Here is a 26,225-nt window from a genome sequence, read left to right on the forward strand (position 1 = left end):
CTTCTTATTCTGACTTATTCTGAAGCCATGAATCACAGTTTCCCTGTTCAAGTGTAATGGGAAGCTGTCGTTAATGGAAGTCCTGTTCATTTGAAATGTGAAACAATACAGGGTTAGAGGGAAGACCATGGATTTGTATGCGTCTTTCGACGTCGGCTAGAACTCCAAATAAAAGTTTAGGAAAATGAAAACAGACCCACCCATTTTGCTAGACTGGGAGATTCCCATTGATGTCATCTATTACAAATTTGCAAGCTGAATAGATAACATTTGGGCAATAATCCAGATAAGAACATAAGTCAAGACTTACACGCAAAGGGGAAAGCTGCTTTCTCATCGAAATTTCAATCTCGCAGCCCTCTAAAGAGCTGAAAGCTTGAAAAAGTACTTTAGACAGGACCACAGTTAAAATACACTTGGATAAAACTTGGGTGTCCTTCAATAGCCACTAGCCAGTGCTAACACGAAACGCTTTTATTCAGAATAGATTTTAGTCGTGGTGGAATTTTCCCAAAGAAACAGGAATGCAAGATAGGCTTTCCCCAGCTTTTCATGCCACGACATGTCAGCAACATTGCACATACTACTGAGAGAGCAAAGGACAGATTTCTTCTCCATCCTCCTTCATATCTTATTCAAATGATGCCTTATTGCCCCTCCATAGCTTCTCTTAATCATGACTCCAGTATTATGATCTGCCCCACCCCCACAAAAATGCATATAAAGGGACAATGCTTCAAATAAATCAAGTTCTTCCCCCTCATGGGGACAGGTTGATAGAAACCCAGACACTGTATCAATACAGTGGAACCTTGGTTCTCGAATTTAATCCGTTCGACTCCCGAAACCGTTCAAAAACCAAGGCGCGGCTTCCAATCGGCTGCAGAAGCTTCCTGCACTCAAGCGGAAGCCGCGTCGGATGTTCAGCTTCCGAGAAACGTTCAAAAACCAGAACACTTACTTCCGGGTTTTCGGTGTTGATTTGTTCGTCAACTAAGCCGTTCGAGAACCAACGTTCCACCGTATCGTGTTTGCGTGTGTTCAACAGGTTCTAGAATATTTAGCCCCTAAATCACCCTCAAAAGAACAAGAGAACTAGCCAGCAGCTGGTTAATATATTCCAAGAGGAAACTTACTGGATCTGTTACCATAGCTCTCATGTGCGAAGCCAGAGCCAGGAACGCCAATGTGTTGAAAATGATGGCGTTGATCACGCTGTAAATATAGTCTCTGGAGGGAAGCAGCATCACGAGGATGACCACAAAGTCGGCATAGAAGACCAGGAACCAAGTGACGACCGCACAGGCAATACCACAGCCATCCCGGATAAACCACATTGTTCCCGAGGAACCGCGGCTGGGAGGTGGAACGCACTGGTCTGGTTGAAGGTATTCCGGTTTCCTCTCAATATCTCTGCATCGGTGGATTGGAGTAATCATCATAGGCTATAATGTCCATTCTTGGATCTGGAAAAAAAGATTTAAAATAAATAACGGTCCTTTGTCTAATGAACTTCGTCAAAGGGGATCGCCTCTAGGTCATGCAGTTCTCGTGAGGGAACTCTATTAAAGGGAGATTCATTGGGGGGCTCGTTTAAAAAAACAAAAAGGTGGTGTGGTGATTTATTGAATTTATTTAATATACCACCCTATAACCGGGGGTCTTAGGGTGGCTCACAGAATAAAATCAAGGTATAAAACCACAAAATACCTAATAAAAATAAAAACAACAACCCAATGTTATGTACATAACACTTCACAACCAAACACGATTTGGTATGATGCATTAACATTAAAATTAATATGAATAAATTTGGGTTTTTATATATAGCCCATTTTGGACTGATTCTTTTTTTAAGTTTAAAATATCACTATTGCATAGGGATATAAAGGAAAATTGTTAATGAAACTTGAGTTCGTCTAGGAAAGCTACAAGCACCTACTATTCTACCACACATGCTAGAAGGACTTGTAATTTCCAAACCACAAATGGCTCATTTTCATCGTAGAGGCTGATGGCGACAAGTTTTATTTTACAGTATAGATACAATTAAGATGAATTCTCAGGCTGTTTGGATACACAAGTGGAATCCATATAGAAATGTTCCATGTTGTGTTACACACAGAGACACAAAACTATATCCACATACACAATCAGTTCCTGAGAACGTTCTAAAAATTCAAATGAGGAATTCTATTCCTTAATATGGGTTATATGTAATTAATGACAATCTCATTGCAAAACCGTGAGTTGATTATTCTAATTATCACTGTTCAGACTGAGCAAACACATAAATGGAAATTGCTCAAGGTCCACAAATTAAAAACTCGTTGAACAGAGCATGGGCTACATTATGCACAAGTAAGTATTCTGCATTTACTACCATTTAGAGAAGGCCGGGAGGGGATGGTTACCAAGAGAATATTTATTTTTAGCTGGAATAGGTTGGGTTTTTGTGTTTTGTTTTTAATCAATTTCCAACAAAATATGACTAGGACACTCCTGAAAACAAATCTAGTGCATGAGGAAGAAAGTTGCTGAATTACTGAAATACCTATTTCTGCATTATTTTGGCATCTTAACTATGACAAAAGAAATTACATTCTGTGAAGAGACTCTTCTGTGCTACAGCTTCACACTAGTTTTCAATGCATTAATCATATTCAAGACTTAAATTGTGAAAAGCCCTAGAAATCCAGTAACCTCCCTTCTACCCACCACTTTAAATATTCAATGGATTTTTTAAAAACCTGTAATTTCCAATTGCCAATGGGGAAAACATTTAAATACAGCAATTCTTTCTTCTTTGGCAATCACTCGTAGCTGAGGAAGATTGTCTTCCATAAAAATGGTTTTAACAATGAGTCTGCAAGTGACTATGGAGGCCAATTCTGGATCCACATGTCCTTCCACAGTGAAGACTTAGGTTTCTGGGCGGGAATTGATCATGGTGAGGGTTTGCCAAGCATGCCTTCCTCTTAGCGCGTTTCTCCCTTGCACCCTGAATTCAAGTGTCTTCAAAGCCCACGACGCCTTTGGTAAAAGCTGTTCTCCAATTGGAGCGCTCGCAGGCAAGTGTTTCCCAATTGTTGGCGTTTATACTACATTTTTAAAAATTTGCCTTGAGACAGTCTTTAAACCTCTTTTGTTGACCACCAGCATTATGCTTTCCATTTTAAACTTCGGAATAGAGTAGTTGCTTTGGAAGGCGATCATCAGGCATCCGCACACAACATGACCAGTCCAACAAAGCTGATGTTGAAGAATCATTGCTTCGACACTGGTGATCTTTGCTTCTTTACGAGATTCCCGACAGCTTCGCTCACAAGGGTCATAGGAACGTGCAAGCCCACTCACTATAACCAGGTGATGATCCAGCGAGTGAGACTCAGCAATTAAACAAGTTTATCACTGACTTATGTATGGAAGCGAGAGCTGGACCATAAAGAGGGCTGATTGCCGAAGAATTGATGCTTTTGAATTATGGTGCTGGAGGAGACTCTTGAGAGTTCCATGGCCTGCAAGAGGATCAGTTCTTAAGGAAATCAGCCCTGAGTGCTCACTGGAACGAAAGATCCTGAAGCTGAGGCTCCGATACTTTGGCCACCTCATGAGAAGAGAAGACTCCCTGGAAAAGACCCTGATGTTGGGAAAGATGGAGGGCACAAGGAGAAGGGGACGACAGAGGATGAGGTGGTTGGACAGTGTTCTCGAAGCTACCAGCATGAGTTTGACCAAACTGCGGGAGGCAGTGGAAGACAGGAGTGCCTGGCGTGCTCTGGTCCATGGGGTCACGAAGAGTCGGACACAACTAAACAACAACAACAAATCACTGACTTCCATTCGGAATCTGGGATACAGATGGTATTGTTGCTAACGGCTTTACAGACTTGCATTGCCCCCCCTCCCCACTCCCAATACTCAGCAAATGCCCGAATGCTGAAAATTAAAGATCAAAACACTCCACCTTTGCAGCTTTGCAACCCCCCGCAGATGGCAATGCTTCGTCTGCAGTGATAACCACAGCGATGGCAGCTTCCTATTCTTGAAGCCAACCAGAACTACATTTGCCTCCATCCCAGAGTGGATAAAAATGAATGACTTTTTTATTATAATAAAAAAATTAAAAATCGGATTATTTTTTATTCAAATCAGGTTTTTAAAAATAAAGTGCTTTTGGAGGAAAAATCTTTCTAAAGATTTTCTATTTAAATTACATTATTCATGAAGATTATTTGGGGCAGTTTTTCTAACAAGAAGATATTATCACAGATGCTTGTTTTTGCAGTTCTCAAAAGTGTGAATTTGTGTCTGCAGAGATAACATGCCTTTTCTTCACAGGAAAAATGTTATAAAGTAAACATACAGAGTGGAGGAAAAACCTTAATCCCATTGTTCCTTTGCAAGTTTATATACACAGAATCTATTTTAGTTAAATAAATTGTTTAAATTGTCATTAAGGAAATGATTCTTTTTCTCCTTCCCATAAAGTACAGCAGAAAAGTTGCCCAAATATAAACAGTTAACTTAATAAACCTCGCAATAATTTCATAATTATCGGTCTATGTATTTCTAATAGTACAACCAAATCAGTATTTTTTGATATAACTGCAAAACCTACTCTGAAAATTTATTATTCCAAAAAATGAAACCTTCATCTGGCTGTAAATATTAATATTATACAAGCAAGACTGAGCCTTTCTGTAAAAAAATGATTTAAATCAAGTCTTACCGACTAGTGATTTAAATAAATCTGATTTAAATCAAATCCATCCTGCTCCATCCTCTCAGCAATAGCCACCAAGCCTCCGGGAATCGAGGAGGACTCCCTGGTCCTGAATGGGGTAACTGTGTCCCTGAAGGACCAGGTGCCCAGCCTGGGAGTCATTTTGGACTCACAGCTGTCCATGGAGGCACAGGTCAAATCTGTGCCCAGGGCAGCTGTTTACCAGCTCCATCTGGTATGTAGGCTGAGACCCTACCTGCCTGCGGACTGCCTCGCCAGAGTGGTGCATGATCTGGATATCTCCCGCTTGAACTATTGTAATGCGCTCTACGTGGGGCTACCTTTGAAGGTGACTCGGAAACTGCAATTAATCCAGAATGCAGCAGCTAGACTGGTGACTGAGAGTGGCCACTGAGACCAGTCCTGAAAGATCTTCATTGGCTCCCAGTACGTTTCCGAGCACAATTCAAAGTGTTGGTGCTGACCTTGAAAGCCCTAAATGGCCTCGGTCCAGTATACCTGAAGGAGCATCATGTCCAGCGCTGAGGGCCTTCTGGCAGTTCCCTCACTGCAAGAAGCAAGGTTACAGGGAACCAGGCAGAGGGCCTTCTTGGTAGTGGCATCTGCCCTGTAGAATGCCCTCCCAGCAGATGTCAAGGCAATAAACAACTATTTTACTTTTAAAAGACAACTGAAGGCGGCCCTGTTTAGGGAAGTTTTTAATGTCTGATGCTGCATTGTTTTTAATATTTGGTTGGAAGCCGCCCAGAGTGGCTGGGGAAACCCAGCCAGATGGGCGGGGCATAAATTATAAATTATTATTATTATTATTATTATTATTACTACTACTACTACTACTACTACTACTACTAATACTACTCTAAATTAGCCTTCCCCAACCTTGGCTCCTCTGGGTGTTGCTTGACCAAAACACCCATAACCCCCTACCACTGACCATGTTGGCTGTGAGTTGCACTTCAAGAACATATGGGAAAGCGAAGGTTGGGGAAAGGCGTCTCCAGTCTCTTGTCTGGAGACTCCAAAGTTATAAACCTAACAATCAGGAAATCATCTGCAAAGCCAATGAAGGGAGCTGGGGTTCTTTCCCCAAAACCTGTTTGACCAGATTCAACACTGGGGAAAAATGCCGTAGGTGTCAGTAAGCGAAGTGCCTTCAAACCACTGTTTCAAACTCTTGCCTGATTTTAACCTTACAGCGCCGTAGTTGTCCTCCAATTCAGTTATGGATTATCAACCATCTCACATTATGGTCTCAAAATACAAGGGTGACCTTCTGGGAGCACCAATTCTTATAGCAAGAAGTGAGAAGCACTTTGTGGTTTGAGCAAATCACTAGAACTCATTCCTGTTCCTCCACCTATAATAATACTGCAGTATTAGTTATGTAACACCTTACACAGAGCTGTTGTAAGAATGAGTAACATCAAGATAATGCAGTTTGAAGGGCAGAGCCACCTATAATCAAATAATACAGTCATGAAGAGCAAAGACTTATTTAAGCGGAAGAGAAAAGAAAATCAGCAGAGGTCTTGGCAGAAGAACGAACAGTCTCCATTGAAAGCAGTGCCTGTCTCTAGGCAGCAAACATTTTAATGACTTTTCAAAAGCTACCGGATTTTTCGCTCTACAAGATGCACCAGACCACAAGACGCACCTAGTTTTTGGTGGAGGAAAACAAGAAAAAAAATATTCTGAATCCCAGATGCCAGAACAGCAAGAGGGATGGCTGCGCAGCAAAAGCAGTGATCCCTCTTGCTGTTCTGGCTTCTGGGACAGCTGCACAGCCTGCATTCGCTCCATAAGACGCACACACATTTCCCCTTACTTTTTAGGAAGGAAAAAGTGAGTCTTATAGAGCAAAAAATACAGTAAATGGACACGAAAGTCAGGGTACTTATTGACCGCAGCCGAAAGTGCCTTAAAAGTGACTGAAATTATTGGGATAATAACCGTCCCTTTCCATCCGACAAATCATTATGACGCACCTACAACATCCCCGACTGAAAAAGTTGACAGTGAAATCTCCATGCCTAATTTTCTCACGAGGAAACAGTGACGATCGAGACAGAATTCCAGGCCTTGCTGACAAATTACAAACCAACAAATCAACAGTACCAGATGATATTCTCGCAAGAGTTCTTAAAAGAACTCAAATGTGAAATTGCTCATTTTCTAACAAAAATATGTAATTCGCCCCTAAAGACTGGCAAGGACCAAAAACCAATGGCGGACACCAACTTTTAGAAGTGGATCCCAGGAAATTACAGGCATTAGCTTGATGTTAGTTCCAGGAAAACTGGTGGAAAGCATTATTAAAGATATAATCAGCAAGCATATAGAAAACGTCTTGCAGGAGAAGAAACATTATGGCTTACACAGAGTTAGGTCTTGTCCTTTCAGAGTACAATGGTACCTCTGGTTGCGAACGGGATCCGTTTCGGAGGTCCGGCCGTATCCCGAAGTTTTCGCAAGCGGAGGACCGCTTCTGCGCAAGCACCAGCGGCGAAACACTTCTGGGTTTGCCGCTTTCGTAACCCAAAGTTTACGTTACCAGAGGGTAACGTAACCCGAGGTTGCACTGTACTTTGAGAGCATCAATAAGCACATCAATAGGGGTGATGCAGTAACTGGTTAAAGAATTGGAAGTCTCAAGAGTAGGGGAAAAAATGGCAGTTCTCTCAAAGGAGGGGTGTGAGAATTGGGGTTCCCAAGGGTCTGTATTGGGGCTGGTGCTTTTTAAACTTCTTTTTAAATGATTGGCATTTGGGGGTCAGGAAAGGGATGTTCTGGGTGGTTTAATCCAAAAAGGATCTCTCCAAACTGGATGAATGGGCGTTAAAATCAGAAATGCAGTTCAATGTAAGAGAGTGCAAAGTGATGTTCGCTAGGGCAAATAACACGACTTCACCTAGATGCTTCCGGCATATGAAGTTGCCAGGGAAAGTATCTTGGAGTCGTGGCAGATTGCTTGATGAAGATGTCGACCAAGTGAATGGCAGCCGTGAAAAGATTCCAAGTTAGGGATCATTAGATTGAAAGTAAAACTGCCAATATTCACGGTGTGACTGCGCTGTGAATATTGTGTTCAGCTCCAGTTGCCGCATCTCAAAATGGCGGTTGTAAAAGCTGGAAAGTTTCAGAAAAGGGTCGCCCAAACGTCACCTGACATTCAGAAGACGTCTTAAGGCAGCCCTGCTCAGGGAAGTTTTTAAGATGCAACGCTGTATTGTTTTTAACACTCGATTGGGAGCTGCCCAGAGTGGCTGGGGAAACTCAGCCAGATGGGTGGGGTATGTATGTATGTATGTATGTATGTATGTATGTATGTATGTATAAATAAATAAATAAATAAATAAATAAATAATTTATACCCCGCCCATCTGGCTGGGCTGCCCCAGCCACTCTGGGCGGCTTCCAACAAAATATTAAAATACCGTAATACATCAAACATTTGTAGCACTTACATCCTGCTTGTGGAATACTGGGATTCCTGTATATTTTTCACCGTATCTCCTCGCAAACATGAAGGTTAGGCGTTAGGAATTCAAATACAACCACCAGGTTAAAAAAAACAACCACCTGTGTGGAATGCCAGAAGAAAGACAAACATTCCTAGTCAACGTATAAACCTTGCTTTTTCAATTACACTAAGTAAAAGCAAATTAATTCAAGGCTCAGTAGGTAATGGCTGCAAGTCTGGAACCTACTCTCATGTCTTAAAAAAAACAAAACATTTTAATATCGCTAAAAGCCACTACCAATTAACCACAAACATCCAGCCTCCAAAATATAGTACAAAACCGAATGCAAAGGGTTACCTAGCAACCAGGATACAGGGCCAACTAGGGCCTTTGGCTGTGGGATGGGGAGAAGGGGGCATCAAACTTGTAGGCCTGATAAGGATAATATCACCAAGGAGCCTTTGATCCTCCGCATCTTGGCTGGGGAAAAGCTGGCCATTCCTGAGAAGATATAAAAATGATCTAAATGTTCTCCAAGGTTTTTGCTTTCCTGCAACTGTTAGCCTTCAATAGCCCCTTTGTTGACATAACATAGGTGCCCACACACAGATGCCCAAATAGTTGGCCGGCTTGGAACTGAAGCCAATTTGCTTTTAAATAGTCAGTTTTGCCAGTAGCATGCATGCTTAAACTTTCTGAGACTGACTGCATGCTTTCAGGAATCCAGAATCTCTGCATTGCCAAATTTGGTGATTCAGCCAAGAGTAACAAGTTCACAAATAGCAACAGGTGCTTGCAAAGGGTATTAGTTAACATAGCAAATATATCAATAAACTCTCCTTTAATATCCAACAGAGGGTAATATCTCTCTCTCTTTTGTTTTATTTATTTAGGGTTTTTGCTATTTTGGGTGCTGCCTTCGTTTCTATTGTAGTCACTTCCTTTTCCCAGAAAGCCAGGTATAGGAAAATCACAGAACCCGTCGTCTGATAAGCAGTGCCACAGAATAAGTCTTCAGTTGGCTATACTGTTAAGAGATTTTTTTAAAAGATTAACTGCAGTGGGAAAGGAGGTGATTTTAGTTGGGATCGTGGCTGGGAAGGGACCTGGTGTGCTACAGGGCCAATGAAAATTGGGAAATCGACACATCTAGGTTTTAAAAAATTTAAACCTCCTGATGTGGCTACTAACCATGCAGCTAATGTAACAAGTAACTTGACCCCTACTTAATTCCATCTTCAAGAATGAACGCACAAAAGCACCTTATATTAAACTACTGCTCTACCACCCAACCCAATATTGTCTACTCTTAGTTAGTGGCAGCTCTCCAAGGTATCATTAAAGCTATGGTTTTCCCAGTAGTGATGCATGGAAGTGAGAGCTGGACCATAAAGAAGGCCGATCGCAGAAGAATGGATGCTTTTGAATTATGGTGCTGGAGGAGACTCTTGAGAGTCCCATGGACTGCAAGAAGATCAAACACATCCATTCTGAAGGAAATCAGCCCTGAGTGCTCAATGGAAGGACAGATCCTGAAGCTGAGGCTCCAATATTTTGGCCACCTCATGAGAAGAGAAGACTCCCTGGAAAAGACCCTGATGTTGGGAAGATGGAGGGCACAAGGAGAAGGGGACGACAGAGGACGAAACTGCGGGAGGCAGTGGAAGACAGGAGTGCCTGGCGTGCTCCGGTCCATGGGGTCACGAAGAGTCGGACACGACTAAACAACTAAACAACAACAACTCCAAGGTATCAGGGCCAATCCCATTGCCAGCTCAAGCCCTGAAGATGCAGACGTCTCCTCCTCTTTGATTTTCCATATTCCCAAAGATGCTCACCTACTTTCCCAATCACTGCTTTGTAGCTTGAGCCCTCCCCAAGCAGTCTAGATATTTATAGCTTAATTAACAGTGTCCTGTTTCTTCGCTTCATTTTAGAACAGACTCAGTGGGTAAACGTCAGCTTGTCTATAGGAAAATCTGTTTTATTTTTCTGCTGCGAAAACACACAGGGTGGCCCATGCAAATAATAATAATAATAATAATAATAATAATAATAATAATAATAATTCCTTCCATCTGCTTTTTAAGAACGGCTAGTTGAAATTTGCTTTTACTGACTCCAAGATCAATGTTGTGTTAAGAGACATAAGCTCCCCATTTTCATGTACACTGTTTTCCCCCTCTGTGCTAGTTAGCCTTTTATTTTATTTTTAAATGGCTTTTTATACGTTCAGTATTTAAATTTTTTATGTACAATATAAAATAATAATCTGCTTGGAATTAAGAACTGCCTCATATGGCACAGAAAAAGATGGGATTCCTATACCTCCACTACGAAATGATCGTGTCTTTTCTGTAAAATTTAAAGAACATTTTGTCTGAAAATAAATTTACTCAAGAGGCCTCGAGCAAACACGACTCCCACGTACAAGATTGTTCAGATCCTTTTAAAAAACTCAAAACAAATTGCAGAAAATCTATCGCATAAATACAGGGACTAATTTTTGCTGTAAAATGCGTAGCAGCCCAGAACAGGGTGCTTGGTATAAACTGTGCTCACTTATATGGTACAGTGGTACCTTGGTTCTCAAAATTAATCCCTTGCGGAAATCCGTTCCAAAAGCAAAGCGTTCCAAAACCAAGGCACGCTTTCCCATAGAAACTAATGCAAAACGGATTAATCCGTTCCAGTCTTTTAAAAACAACCCCTAAAGCATGAATTTAACGTGAATTTTGCTATCTAATGAGACCATGGATCCATAAAATGAAAGCAATAAACAATGTACTGCAGTCACACAATCCATCCATCAGTAGCTGAACTGGGTTCCACACATTCACAAAAACAAAACGAAAAGAGCCGCAAAAACAAAAAAAGCAAAATAAATTGCAAGAACACACAGACCCCAGCGTAACACTCAAAATGGAAGTGTAACACTCAAAACGGAACATGTTCAGCTTCTGAAAAAAGTTTGGAAACCGGAAGACTTACTTCTGGGTTTGCAGTGTTTGGGTTCCAAGTTGTTTGAGTACCAAGGCGTTTGAGAACCAAGGTACCACCGTACTTGAATTCATACTGGATGCAATATGTAGCCTTGACCTGGGATCAGATGCTGAGTCCTCGGAGCACAAGCCAGACATCAAACATGTCAAAAACACGTCTTGCGTGCTGAGGATCCACTTGATGGGTCATCCGGGTCAATGCGTAAGATGCCTGCTTGTGAGTAAGCAATCCCTGGTATGCCTTAACTGCCAGGAGCTGTGACTTAGGCAGTAAGAATATACAGTCGTACCTTGGATCCCGAATGCCTTGGAACTCATACATTTTGTCTCCCAAATGCCGCAAACCCAGAAGTGAGTGTTCCGGTTTTCAAACCTTCTTTTGGAAGCCAAACATCCAACGCAGCTTCCGCGGCTCCTGATTGGCTGCAGGAGCTTCCTGCAGCCAATCAGAAGCCACACTTTGGTTTCCGAACGTTTTGAAAGTCGAACCGACTTCCGGAACGGATTCCGTTCGACTTCCAAGGTACGACTGTATAAAGCAGGGTTTATTATGCCTGGGCCAGATCAGTCCCATGGAGATCCCACCATGGGCCGGATTGCACGTGCATGTTTTTCGGCGTCTGCGTTTGCGCAGGTGTGATTTTCAGTGTCTGTGCATGCACAGATGCAATTTTCGGCACTGCAGAAGCAAATCCCCATGCTGCGCTACGCCGGTTTAGCGCTGTGCCCGAGCGGGAAACTCGGTTCAGGGGCGGCTCATGGGCCAGTCAAATGATCTCCACGAACCGCTTCTGGCCCATGGGCCTTAGGTTCCAGACCCCTGGTATAACGCCTCCCTCTTCAACAAAAACCAACAAATGAATAGAACCTACCCACGTGACACTGACACAAAACCTTGCGCATACGCTATGTAGAAGAATGAAAGTTTACTTCTCCACCTCTCTTCTCCCCCAACTTTATACTGCCTATAACATTGGTGACTCACATCGAACATGAATGATCTGTAGAAAGAACTCTATGAACTTCTTTAACAAAAAACAAATTTTAAAAAATAAAGACTCCCTCTTGAACTTTCCGGTTGCTAGAAACAACGTAAGTCTTTCGCTCCTTGGTGAAATATTAGATTGTTTCCCGATCACGTTCTGTTTTTAAAAAAATATTTTTTATTCGTTTTCAGTTACAATAGTGCAATAAAAGCCTCATTACAACAACGCCAAATTATACTACCATTAATAATGCCAATCACTCAAAAACCAAATTATACAATTTAGGTGGTAGAATTGATGGTTTGGCGATTTACTCTATTTCTGCGTTCCAAAATCTTATAAATTTCCATTACACTTCCAGTCAGAATCACAAACCCTTATACCGCAGCTGCAATTTTAACGACTTCCATTCGCATTAACACCTTAAATAATTTATAGTCCTAGAGGTGAAGTATTCAAACTCTCTCTTTGTTGTTCTTGTGTGTGGCAATTATTCTGTCCTTGATGTTTCTCCCTGTCCTTGTAAAATATTCTGTCTATCTTTGGTCAGATGTTGCTGTTCTCCATAATGCCTTGGGCCCTCCTTCCGATAATATCTGGGAACTAAAGTAATCCTCTGTGCTTGTCCTTGGATTTGTTGCTCCTACAGTATTTTTCGCTCTATAGGACGCACCGGCCCATAGGACGCACCTAGTTTTCAGGGGGGGAAATCAAGGAAAAAATATGACCCCTGTGCGCTACTCCAAGACCTTCTCCAGCCTGTGCGCTACTTCAAGACCTTCTCCCTGCTTTTGCGGGAGGTGGCGGAATTCCCCCACCTCCCGCGCGCGACTCCTGCGGGCTTTTCAACCAGGAGGGAGAAGGGACTGAAATGGCCAGTCGGTCCCTTGTCCCTCCTCGGGGAAAAGCCCCCAAGAGCTGTGCGCTCTTTAAAGGCTGTGCGGCTCTTGCGGGCTTTTCTGCGAGGTGGGGGAATTCGCCCACCTCATAGAAAAGCCCGCAGAAGCCGCGCAGCCTTTAAAGAGCGCACGGCTTCTGGGTGCTTTTGCGGGAGGTGGGGGAATTCCCCCATCTCCCGCTAAAGCCCATAGGAGGGAGAAGGGACTGACTCGGCCAGTCAGTCCCTTCTCCCTCATTGGGGAAAAGCCCCCAAGAGCGGTGCGCTCTTTAAAGGCTCTGCGGCTCTTGCGGGCTTTTCTATGAGGTGGGGGAATTCCCCCACCTCATAGAAAAGCCCGCAGAAGCCATGCACCCTTTAAAGAGCGTGCGGCTCTTGCAGGCTTTTCGACCCAGCTTGTAGGGCTGGAGATGGGGGGAAGTGTCACTTTCCCCTACCGCCAGCCTCAAAGCCGGGTCGGAGAGTAGCGGGAAGGCATCGCGCACCTTCCCGCTGCCCCCCATCCTCTGGGGCGGGCGATGGGGGGAAGCGCTGCTTTCCCCACCGCCAGCCTCAAAGAGCAGACTCTCCTGGCTTCCGCGAAAGCAACGCGAAGCCTCCGGAGCGCAGGCTTCGGAGGCTTCGCGTTGCTATCGCTGAAGCCAAGGAGCCTGCATTCCCCCCATAGGACGCACACACATTTCCCCTTCATTTTTGGAGGGGAAAAAGTGCGTCCTATAGGGCGAAAAATACGGTATATTGCATACTGAATCCCACTCTCCTGGGCAAGTGTTTTGGTAAAAAGCTTTATCCTCTAGGACTCTAGGTCCTGAGGGCGCCGTCGGAGCATAACCTTGCGAATAAGCCCAAATAAAACCTTGCGAATAAGCCAAAAGAAGATAACTAGCCTGCAAACAATTTCTCTAGCCTACCAAGGGATTAGCAGCCTGTGTTTCTATGCTGAATATGGAGAAAGGGAACCTATCTTCCTCCTCTAAAGTCAACATGAAAAAGTCTTCTACCAAGTGGATTAGTGGCGAAGCAACAGAGCAATATTCTGCAAATCTGCTCCATTTCTGGGCCGGCTGCAGAGGAAAGGGCTTTACGTCTAACATGGCTAATACAGATTTCATCTCTCTTTTGCCAACCTGCTTGTCTTCGTGGGATTTCCAGGTGCCTACGGCTGGCAGGTGAACGATGAGGCTGCCAGGATACTCCCTTCACCTCCAAATTGTGCAAAACGGAATGGGAAACCACCATAAAATGAGATGCAAGTGTAGCAGCAGCTCATTACTTGTTGGTACAACTAATTATTCCAACCACTTAAGAGAGAGAGAGAGAGAGAGAGCCCAGCAGAGCAAACATCCCCATAAATATACCTCATGTTGAGGCAGGTGCCTTCATTTACATTTAAGAAACGCCCCAAACTCTGTGATCTACCAAGAGTTTGTGAAACGTGTCAATAGCTCAAATGCAACCCTACCGTATCTGAACATCTAGTCTAGCATCAAGTTTCTCACAGCGGCCAGTCAGAGAATAGACAACTTTCCTTTGTATTCAAGCTCCAACAACTAGTACAGTGGTACCTTGGTTCTCAGACTTAATCCGTTCCGGAAGTCCATTCCAAAACCAAAGCGTTCCAAAACCAAGGCCCACTTTCCCATAGAAAGTAATGCAAAATGGATCAATCCATTCCTGACTTTTAAAAACAACCCCTAAAACAGCAATTTAATATGAATTTTACTATCTGACGAGGCCATGGATCCATAAAATGAAATCAACAATCAATGTACTGTACTATAAAATAAATAAGAGTGTTGTAGATGATAAAAATTAAAATTCATTTTTTTTCTTACCTGCACTGAAGAGTAATTGTTTGGATGGGGGGCTTTTATCCGTTTCCACAGTCACACAATCAATCAATCAAACAATAGCTGAATTGGGTTCCACACAGACACAAAAACAAATGAAGCAAAAAAGCCTCAAAAACGCAAAATAAATAGCAAAAAAAAGCAGCGCCAAACTCAATCGGTTCTGAAAGTCCATTTGACTTCCGAAATGTTCGAAAACCAAGGCGCAGCTTATGACTGGCGCAGGAGCCCCGGGAACAATAGCCGACAGCTGCATCGAACGTTCAGCTTCCAAAAAACGTTCAAAAACTTCCGGGTTTTCAGCGTTTGGGAACCAAGCCATTTGAGTACCAAGGTACCACTGTATTCAGAAACATGTTCCATTTATGGCTAATAGCCGCTGGTCTTATTGGCTGGTCTTATTGGCAAAAAATCCCTGACTGGGATATGTGATCTCCAGAGGAGGAGCGTGCAGCCACTTTACTCTTCCTCAATCCTTTTTGTCCCTGTTCAGCACCCAGCTAAGCCAAGGTTTGGTTTAGCATGGCTTCAAAACTCAGGCTCAAGCTTCTCCAACCCAACTGCAAGCTGCAGCCAAAGACAAACCTTCGGTTGGTGATTTAAATCATGCAATAAAATGACTGCGATTTCGCTCAGTCCACACTCTGCTCTATGCCATATTCATGGAATCGCTCATTTTATCTGAGCTTTTATAATACCGGTTTCTTCCAAATGTCCTGAGGATATTCAATCTTCCTGACTTCAACTTGCTTTAAACGAATCCTCTGATATATTTTTTCTACAAATGACTCCTTTAGAAATTCAATGTTACCCTGTCGGACTTTCTAGGCAAGCTTCCACTTCCATTGTAGTTGAATTTGACAGTGTGGCCCCTGTTTCCAAACAGAGTGACATTGGTTGCATCTTGCACTAGATTCTAGCATCACTCGGTATTAAATCCTGGACTGGCTCCAGGGCATACAGCAGATCGTATACATATTTACTCCCTTTGTTCAATTGGAATTACTTCCTGTTAAGTATGCAGAAGCTAGCAGAGTTTCCCAAACTTGGGTCTCCAGCTGTTGTTGGACTACAACTCCCATCATCCAGGAACAGTGGTCAAGGATGATGGGAACTATAGTCAAAAAAACTGCTGGAGAACTAAGTTTCGGCAACCCTGGAGCATTCTATTTTGTCCCCTTGACTTGAATTATTTTTTAAGCGAAGGGAGTAGATTAAGTCAGACTACTATAGAATTCAGAAAACTGGTCTCAGACATTCAAATAATCTATACAATCAACATGTGCGTAGTCTTGGAAGTAACATTAAACCACTCCAGTATATTTACAAAAGGCAAATCAAAAGTATTTAAAAAGTAATGAGAGTCTAAGACACCACCTATAATAAACAAAATCAATAGTCATAATTTATGTCTGTAAAAGTTCTTCTATAATCATGCATTTGATGCAACACTTGTTGCCTGAGAAAACTCACACAAGCAAGATGCTACAGTTTATTTTTTTCTATTTCCCCACATGAATACTGCTGTGCTATCTGAACAGATCTGATTATCTTCATAAATCAGACAGACTAGAGCCAACATTTGTGCATACAGTGGTACCTCGGGTTACATACGCTTCAGGTTACATACGCTTCAGGTTACAGACTCCACTAACCCAGAAATAGTGCTTCAGCTTAAGAACTTTGCTTCAGGATGAGAACAGAAATCGTGCTCCGACGGCGCGGCGGCAGCAGGAGGCCCCATTAGCTAAAGTGGTGCTTCAGGTTAAGAACAGTTTCAGGTTAAGTATGGACCTCTGGAACGAATTAAGTACTTAACCCGAGGTAAAGGTAAAGGTACCCCTGCCCGTACGGGCCAGTCGTATCCGACTCTGGGGTTGCGTGCTCATCTCGCTCTAGAGGCCGTGAGCCGGCGCCGTCCGAAGACACTTCCAGGTCACGTGGCCAGCGTGACAAAGCTGCTCTGGTGAGCCAGCACCAGCGCAGCACACGGAAACGCCGTTTACCTTCCCGCTATAAAGCGGTCCCTATTTATCTACTTGCACTTAAGAGTGCTTTCGAACTGCTAGGTGGGCAGGAGCTGGGACCGAACGACGGGAGCTCACCCCGCCACGGGGATTCGAACCGCCGACCATACGATTGGCAAGTCCTAGGCGCTGAGGTTTTACCCACAGCGCCACCCGCGTCCCTGTTAACCTGAGGTACCACTGTATAAATCTCCTCTCAAGCCAATACTCTATAGAGGCAGAATATAACTTCGTGATTGTTGTTAGGTAGCAACAAGCTTGGGGTAAAAAGTAAAAAATAAAACACGTATACAGTATTTCTGAAGGAAGCATGCAAACAGAAGCACCATATTTAAAAGTAACAACCCTTAAGAAGAAAAAAAGATTTTTAAATCTATGGACTTCAGAGTCAAGCGTTATTCTATTTAGCCTCCAAGTTTAATTGTCTAATCTACAGACTGGGGGCAGGAAATATGGCTATGATGTGACAAGCTGTAGAAAACTGATTTCCACTGCACAAGTACTACTTCTACTCATTTCCACAAATAAAACTTTGAAGGAAGTGGAGAGATTAACAGCATAAGGATGAGGACCAATTTTCTTTAAAAAACAAAACAAAACCCTGCCACCCAAATACATTGGTTTCTGCACTGTATAACATACAGCTTAATGCTAAGGTCTTCTGTACCACAACGATTCTGGTATTTCAGGCACATACAGACAGTTGTGCAGCTAGATGCATGAGTGCAGCATTTTTATAGGACAGGGTTTGAGTTGTATTACTTCAAAAGACTCAGTTACACACAACAACGCAAAAAGCATCAGAAAACAAGACTCATGATGCCTCTGAAATGCCTGTAAATGATTCAGTCATGTCCTAGAAGCACACAAAGCAGTAACAGAATAATCGCCAGCAGCAGCAAGTTGCAGAACGTACCCATTTTTTAAAAAGAGGTTTGGAAAGCTGTAGTTCTTGAGTAGGAGGGTAGAATTAAATATTAGCCCTTGGGATCACCAATGCAAACTGTTATCTCCTAGGTTAATAACCTACACCCTGTAGTTGGGGTTAAGTATTAAATGAAAGGTTTTGGAATTATGTATTTTTCACACAGAGTGGCAGGAAAACTGCCATGCGGGCAAGACTGCTATGTATTCCAGGTGTGCCGTTGGAGAATCAGTATACAGTGGTACCTCGGGTTACATATGCTTCAGGTTACATACGCTTCAGGTTATAGACTCCACTAACCACGAAATAGTGCTTCAGGTTAAGAACTTTGCTTCAGGATGAGAACAGAAATTGTGCTCTGGCGGCGCGGCAGCAGCAGGAGGCCCCATTAGCTAAAGTGGTGCTTCAGGTTAAGAACATCGGGTTAAGAACTTAATTCGTTCCGGAGGTCCGTTCTTAACCTGAAACTGTTCTTAACCTAAGGTTCCACTTTAGCTAATGGGGCCTCCCGCTGCACGATTTCTGTTCTCATCCTGAAGCAAAGTTCTTAACCCAAGGTAATATTTCTGAATTAGCAGAGTCTGTAACTTGAAGCGTCTGTAACCCGAGGTACCACTGTACAGTGGACGCTCAGGTTGTGAACGTGATCCATGTGGGATGCACGTTTGCAACCCGCAGCCACACATCTGTGCACACACAGGTTGCAATTTGGCACTTCTGCGCATGCGCAAAGCGCAATTTAGTGCTTCTGTGCATGCGTGACAGCCGAAACCCGGAAGTAACCCGTTCTGGTACTTCCAGGTTTCGGTGGGTGCGTAACCCAAAAAAACGCAACCTGAAACGGCTGTAACCCAAGGCATGACTGTATATGTAAACTCAACTGTCACGAAGAAGAAGAAGATTTATACATACATACATACATACATACATACATACATACATACCCCGCCTATCTGGCTGGGTTTCCCCAGCCACTCTGGGCGGCTCCCAACCGAATATTAAAAACACAATAAAACATCAAACATTAAAAGCTTCCCTAAGCAGGGCTGCCTTCAGATGTCTTCTAAAAGTCAGGTAGTCCTTTATTTCCTTGACATCTGATGGAAGGGCGTTCCACAGGGCGGGTGCCACTACCAAGAAGGCCCTCTGCCTGGTTCCCTGTAACCTCACATCTCGCAGGAAGGGAACCGCTAGAAGGCCCTCGGTGCTGGACCTCAGTGTCCGGGCTGAACAATGGCTGTGATGCTCCTTCAGCTATACAGGGCCAAAGTTGTTTAGGGCTTTAAAGGTCAGCACCAACACTTTGAACTGTGCTTGGAAATGTACTGGGAGCCAATATAGGTCTTTCAGGACCGGTGTTATATGGTCTCGGCGGCCACTCCCAGTCACCAGTCTGGCTGCCACATTCTGGATTAGTTGCAGTTTCAAAGGTAGCCCCACGTAGAGCACATTGCAGTAGTCCAAGCAGGAGATAACCAGAGATGCACCACTCTGGCGAGACAAAAACTAGATCAAAATGAGCAGTTTAAGAACACAGGAGTATGATCTATTCTCCCTGTGCTCCTGGATTTATCAGAAAGAGAAAACCCTCTTTTCTAAACTATTGCCATTGGAAACAGATGCAGCAGGGTATAACATCTAGCCACTGGTATATCTCTTAACCAGTCATAGCAAAACAAGGTAATAAAGCCTTCATTGTCCAGAGTTGCGGAGAAGACCAGAGATAAGTTATCTCCTGTAATTAAATCTCCTCTATTCACCGGCCATCTGAGGGTGCAGCAAGAATCACAAAGGTGCTCTCTATCCTGGCTCCTTGACTTCTCAACTCTTCTGCAGAATCTGCTAACCAGGGTTTGACACATCTGTGTGATTTAAGGCAATGTCCAAAATATTGATCAAGTGTTCTTACACCATGTCCACATACAGTCGTACCTTGGATCCCGAACGCCTTGCAAGTCAAATGTTTTGGCTCCCGAACGCCGCAAACTGTTCCGGTTTGCGAACATTCTTTGGAACCCAAACGTCTGAAAGGGCCTCCGATTGGTTGCAGGAGCTTTCCTCAGCCAATCAGAAGCCGCACTTTGCTTTCCGAACATTTTGGAAGTCGAACGGACTTCCGTAACAGATTCCGTTCGACTTCCAAGGTCCGGCTGTATGTAGATTTCCATTGGTACAAAATGCATTGTATTGCTGAATCTTCCTTTATCATCAATTGCCTTTTTATCTTTGTTCAACTGCACACCCCACTCCTTCCCTAGTTCTTTGCTAATCCTCCCCTAAAAATCATATATTGCTTTGTAGCTTTTACTGAATCTGCTTACTGATCAGTGTTAGAAACTCAGATATATAAGCTAATCCACCAAATGGCACCTTAAACCTAGGTTCCAGCTGCCACAATGGAATGTCTAGGCACTGCCATAATAATAATAATAATAATAGTAATAATAGTTTTCATTTCTATATTGCTTTATATTTTAAAGGGGAAAAACTTCAAAAGTGGTTTACAACACATTTAAACAACCCAGAATAAACCAAACTCAAGCTTCAAGGAAAATATTCAGATCCTTCTCTAAGTGACATTTTGCTTTCCCCGTGTTTATTCACCTACTTACCATATTTTCCGCTCTATGGGATGCACTTTTCCCCCTCCAAAAATGAAGGGGAAATGTGTGTGCGTCCTATGGGGTGAATCCAGGCTTCAGGAAGCTATCCGCAAGCCTTCGGAGCGCTGCTCTGGCGGCGCGGTGGCAGCAGGAGGCCCCATTAGCTAAAGTGGTGCTTCAAGTTAAGAACAGTTTCAGGTTAAGTACGGACCTCCAGAACGAATTAAGTACTTAACCCGAGGTACCACTATACTTCAGAAACCTACTGGTTTATGACTACACGAGGGATCACAAGCAACGTCCTGTTTCATCCGATTGCCGTAACTGGGCTGAAAAGGCCGTAAACACATTCCCGCAAGCAGAAATTGCTTTAACGGAGTGAAATTAAAGATAATGGGGATACAAAATACCGCCTAGCTACTTCTATGCAAACACAGTGTACAGCCAAATGAAAAGCAATTTACTCGTCGTACTCATCTCATTTAACGCTTACTCTAGCCTTAAGATACTAAAATCTATTAATTCATACGCTGTGGTTTCGCACAGTAACTATCCTGTGAAACTGCTCTGTGAAGCCATTGTACAGCCAAAGAACAAGTACCAAAGGAGCCTGAGGGTTTGTCAAGACAGCGGTCTTTCCCCTGGCCAACTCTGCGCCACAACACGAAAACTGGTGTATCTGTGTATTTGTGCAATACTATAGGGGTCATTTAGAACTTCGCCAGCATGCAATGCCTGGAACAAAATGAGCTCTCAATCTTATTTTCCACTGTTTTAAATCCCATACGTTTGTTCGTTCCATTTGCATCCTAGATCCTACCTCTCCTGCTGAGAATTCGAGGCAGCCTCACAACATCCCTGTGAAGTAGGACAGGCCAAGAGATCTAGTGAGCTTGGCCTCTCCAGTTGTGGCCTCTTCCGCTAACTACACAGCACATAAAACTTCCTTCAAATACGGTTATTGTGGCTTACAGATGTGAAGAGCACTGAGGGAAGTGATATGTTACCTTAGACAACATGTCTTGGGACATAAAATTTGCTTATAACAGGCAAATCAAGGGAAATTTATGGCTCGAAATATGTTAAATTCTGCATAGCTTCTCTTCTGTTCCCAAACATGCTTCAAATCTATCCATGATCAAGTTATGAAACCGTTTACTGATGGAGCTCCCAGAACCAGTTGACAGAAGGTTTTTTGGAACTACAGTGGTACCTCGCAAGACGAATGCCTCGTAAGACGAAAAACTCGCAAGACGAAAAACTCGCAAGACGAAAGAGTTTTTCGTTTTTAGAGTTGCTTCGCAAGACGAATTTCCCTATGGGCTTGCTTCGCAAGACGAAAACATCTTGCAAGTTTGTTTCCTTTTTCTTAAAACCGTTAATACCCAGGGTGCATTGCTTGAAGAGGTGCAGTTCCGTGCTTCGCAAGACGAAAAATTCGCAAGACGAAAAATTCGCAAGACAAAAAAACTCGCAGAACGAATTAATTTCATCTTGCGAGGCACCACTGTACTAGTTCAGCAGAATTTGCAAAGGCTTATGGTATCACAATTCAGGGCAGACATGCTTTTACTGTACTTTAATTTGCGTGTGATCAAGTTACACTGAGCCAGATTATGCAGATGCAATGCTTCTGCTATCCCTGTTTTGGATCACTTCTCTCTCTTTGCATTAACCAATTAACTTAAAACAGGAGTACACCTTAGAGGAGAATGACAAAAACAGAACGTGTGTATAAAATACTGTAGTTTCTTTAACAGCACAAACCTAGGCAGGCCTCCTGAAATGCAAATTCAAGTGCAATGAGAGTTGCTCCCAGGTTAAGAATGTGTTATCACAGGACTGCAACCTTAGATAAGATATAAGATTCATGTAAAAGAGCAAACAGATGATCAGAATAAAGTTATTTACTACCCTACACAAAGGCAAATCTTAAGTCCTGTAACTAAAGGCTACCCAAAGTCTAGCTAGCATGAACAGGCTGTAACAAAGAATAAAACAGCTTTGTACAAGTAAGAAAAGTTACAGATATACATTGCTAAACTTAATGGAAAAATAAGCATTTCACCACTTAAAATGTACTCCTATTGCAAATTTATGCAATTGCCTCCTTTTGAAAAACATTGCAGTAAACTAATTTACGTAGCTTAAAAATCACAAATTAATCCGAGAGATGAAACAATCTAAAATAAGTGCTTCCTGAAACTTTCTATTTGTTTTAACTCTTCAGGCCAAAGAAGGCCACCTTTTGTTGGAATACTGAAGAATGCTAGCAGAAAATAATTCAAGGCTGCACTACAGAGTCCATTTAACAAATAACTGTTGGTTACAGTGACAAACTCCTACATTCCTCTTAGAATTTAGGTTACTGATCAATTAACCATTTACAAATCAAGATCTGAATACTGACCCTAGCATTATAAAAGAAAAGCACTGCTCAGCACTGCAAACATTGCTTGAGTTATTGAAGCCTTCCAGCCATCTCAACCACCAATTTAACAACGAAGGAAAAAACCTACACAGGAGAAATCTTGTATCAGGTCCACACATTCATTTACTAGGCAAACCTTGAGGACACAAAAACCTCACCATCCAGAATATATTTAACAAAATTACCCTTCAAGCAACATGTTGCTGTCCGATTATCAGGAAAATATGCCGTGTTTAACTTTTATCTTCTGGAATTTACTGCAGCAGGAAAATCAGACCCGACCATTATAAGTATTTGCCCAGGTCCTCAAAAATAAGAGAGTAACTTCATGGGCTTAGTACATGAAGAGAAAGCTTCTTCTTTCCAGAGACTGAGTAATGTTGCAACACTCCTCTACGCAATAAGGGCGTGTCGAGATTGGAGCTCTTGTCTCATAGAAATGTCCTTTTTGTCCCACAGAATTTGTCACGTGTGTATGCACACATGCAATTCCTCTGCCAGTAAGTTCAGGCTTAGCTTTTTTCAGTTCCAGCATCACCGCAATACTTAATGTTGATCATTAAAGGTAAAGGTACCTCTGCCCGTACGGGCCAGTCGTGTCCGACTCTAGGGTTGTGCGCCCATCTCACTTAAGAGGCCGGGGGCCAGCGCTGTCCGGAGACACTTCCGGATCACGTGGCCAGCGTGACAAAGCTGCTCTGGTGAGCCAGCGCAGTGCACGGAAACGCCGTTTACCTTCCCGCTATAAAGCGGTACCTATTTATCTACTTGCACTTAGGGGTGCTTTCGAACTGCTAGGTGTGCAGGAGCTGGGACCGAAAGACGGGAGCTCACCCCGCCGCGGGGATTCGAACCGCCGACCATATGATCGGCAAGTCCTAGGCACTGAGGTTTTACCCACAGCGCCACCCGCGTCCCCAATGTTGATCATTACACTTCCCCATTTGAGAGCACGCCGAATTTAAAGGGCTAATAACATAGTTTATTATGTTTTCTTCCTTCCCTTTGAACAAGGATCTCAGGGTGGCACATATGAGTCCATCCCTTATCCCCACAGTTACCCTGCAAGACAGGCTGAGAGATAACCACCAGTCCAACATCACTCAAGAGAACTTCATAGATAGAAAGTCCAAACCAAAGAAGAGTGCATAACCAAGATGATGGACTAGGCCGAAATGGCAAAGATGACCGTGAGGATCAGGCACCAAGAGGACAAGAAATTCAGTCAAGAGCGGGAAAGGTTTACAGAATATCTTAAGGACCGCTGTGTATACCGTACTTAAAAACGTTAGGAGGATTGTTATAGCACTTGTAATATGACTGAAGGCAAAAAGGGAGATAATATGAATTGGAAAAATGTACTTAGATGCAAAAAAATTGGGGGAAATTGGAAACCAGGGGTGGGGATAGAAGTCAGAGATATAAGTAATCCCAGAAGTGTAGAAATTGAAAATTATGTGAACGTATAAGAATATTGTTTTAAAAATGAAAATAAAATATTAAAAAAATAGAACTTCATAGATATGCAGATATTTGACCCGAGTGTTAGAAAAGCAAGGAGCCAAATGGTTTCTGGGACCTGGGTTGTAGGTGCCAAAACTGAATGTCTAGTCGCCACCGAGGGCAGGAGAATTGGCAACACTTTTTATTTATTATTTTAATAAGCAGGAACTACTATGCAATTCACATAAGTGACACATTGTTAATACGACGTTTTTTCAGAAATTGTTAATACATGTTTAATTTGGTGTTTATAATAAAAATATTGGTACCATCCCTGAGTTTTCAAAACACTCTTTATTGTTAAACTCCTCAATATATTGTTTATCCTTAACTTGGAAGCTTCAAAGCACATACCGTACATTTCAGTAATTCTTGAGTGTCAGCCAAGCGCAAAAACGGCACCCAGACTTTTGGAGGTGCTGCAAATGGAGAATCTTTAGGTGCAAAATGTGCCTTGATAATTTCGAACCCTGTTTGACCCAAACTCTTTCCAAATTCCAGTGCTTCACCAACTAACACAACACAGATAGATGGTAGATTTGTATGGTAGTGTATAGTTCCACCAGGATCACCAAGCAGGTGAACGTGAACTTCTGCTAACAGAAATTAGCTAAGGAAACAGAGTAGTTCTGTATTTTTCCTAAGAATATAACTCTTGTGTTTTATTCCGTTTTTGTATGTGTTGGAAGCTGCCCAGACTGGCGGGGGCAACCCAGCCCAACGGGTGGGGTATAAATAATAAAATTATCCTTACTGGTATTATTATTGCAAGCAATGTAGCCCAGCAAACGCAGCCCAGCAGCCTGCGGTTCAAGTGTTTCATCCAACCCCTTTCCCCGTTAAACTTCATCCAAAACAAGTACAATCCAACCGGTTAGCTCAGGTGGTTTAAGAGCACAGGGCTGAGAACGCCAATGTCATGGGTTCGATCCCCTGTATGGGCCTCCTGCATTACAGGGGGTTGAGATAGATGACCCTCAGGTCCCTTCAGGGGAAACCCAGCCAGATGGGCAGGATATAAGTAATAAATTATTATTATCAGTGCTTTTTTTTCTTAAAAAATGTTTAGGGGTATACTCTCCTTTTCCTACTCATATTGAAATACTTCCCCTCAATGAGGCCAAACTTAGATTCACAAAATGTTCAGGGCCCCTGCTTTTTTCCTAAAAAATGTTTAGGGGTACTCTCATTTTGACTCAAGAAAATCACCATTTTATAGTTCAAATCGGGAAAAACAAATACAGCCAACGGACAAAAGTACAAAGATTCACAAAATGTTTAGGGGTATGCGTCCCCCTGAGCCCCCCAGAAAAAAAGAACTGGTGATAATGATTAACTTTACCATTCTACACATGGGGCTGGGGGGGGCATATTGATTCAAAAAGTTCTTATTAGGTAGATTCACATTAAAATCCTACGCCCTTTTAAAATGTGGGGGTTTTGGGGGGGTTATTGGGTTGTTGTTATTTTTATTATGTATTTTGTGGTTTTGTACAGCATATACTTGGCACAGTAGCCCCCAGGACTGCCTGCAAAGTACATACGCCGAGAGAGGCCTTGTATGGGGAGCATATCTCAATACGGGGAGCATATTTCCATTTTCAGGGTCGTGGGTTCGAGTCTCACATCGGCCAAAAGATCCCTGCCTTTGCAAGGGGTTGGGCTAGATGGCCCGCGAGGTCCCTTCGTGTGACACTCGACTCACCTTGCAGGAAGCGGCATCCCAGGACCTGCCCGCGGCTTCCTGAGCCACATTCACACGTGCACGCGCGACACGCGCACCCACACCTCG

General features: G+C 43.0%; 1 protein-coding gene across 6 annotated transcripts in view; it reads right to left on the minus strand.

The window, feature by feature from the left end:
- ZDHHC3 (zDHHC palmitoyltransferase 3) overlaps nucleotides 1-26,225 on the minus strand; it is a 51,610-nt gene that overhangs the window by 24,968 nt on the left and 417 nt on the right. For 2 of the 6 annotated variants that reach the window (XM_083578233.1, XM_083578236.1), the window contains exons 2-3: nucleotides 8,566-8,709; nucleotides 1,137-1,466 (exon numbers count right to left, since the gene is read on the minus strand). In XM_083578233.1, coding sequence (XP_083434359.1) covers nucleotides 1,137-1,442 — 306 coding nt within the window. In that variant the 5' untranslated portion in view covers nucleotides 1,443-1,466; nucleotides 8,566-8,709. Of the gene's footprint in view, nucleotides 1-1,136; nucleotides 1,467-8,565; nucleotides 8,710-23,115; nucleotides 23,344-26,225 lie in introns of those variants that run through there. The other 4 variants (XM_083578232.1, XM_083578235.1, XM_083578234.1 and 1 more) reach the window with 3 other exon arrangements.

The sequence above is a fragment of the Podarcis filfolensis genome (assembly GCF_964270895.1).
Source record: "Podarcis filfolensis genome assembly, chromosome: 12".
NCBI classification, from domain to species: Eukaryota; Metazoa; Chordata; class Lepidosauria; order Squamata; family Lacertidae; genus Podarcis; species Podarcis filfolensis.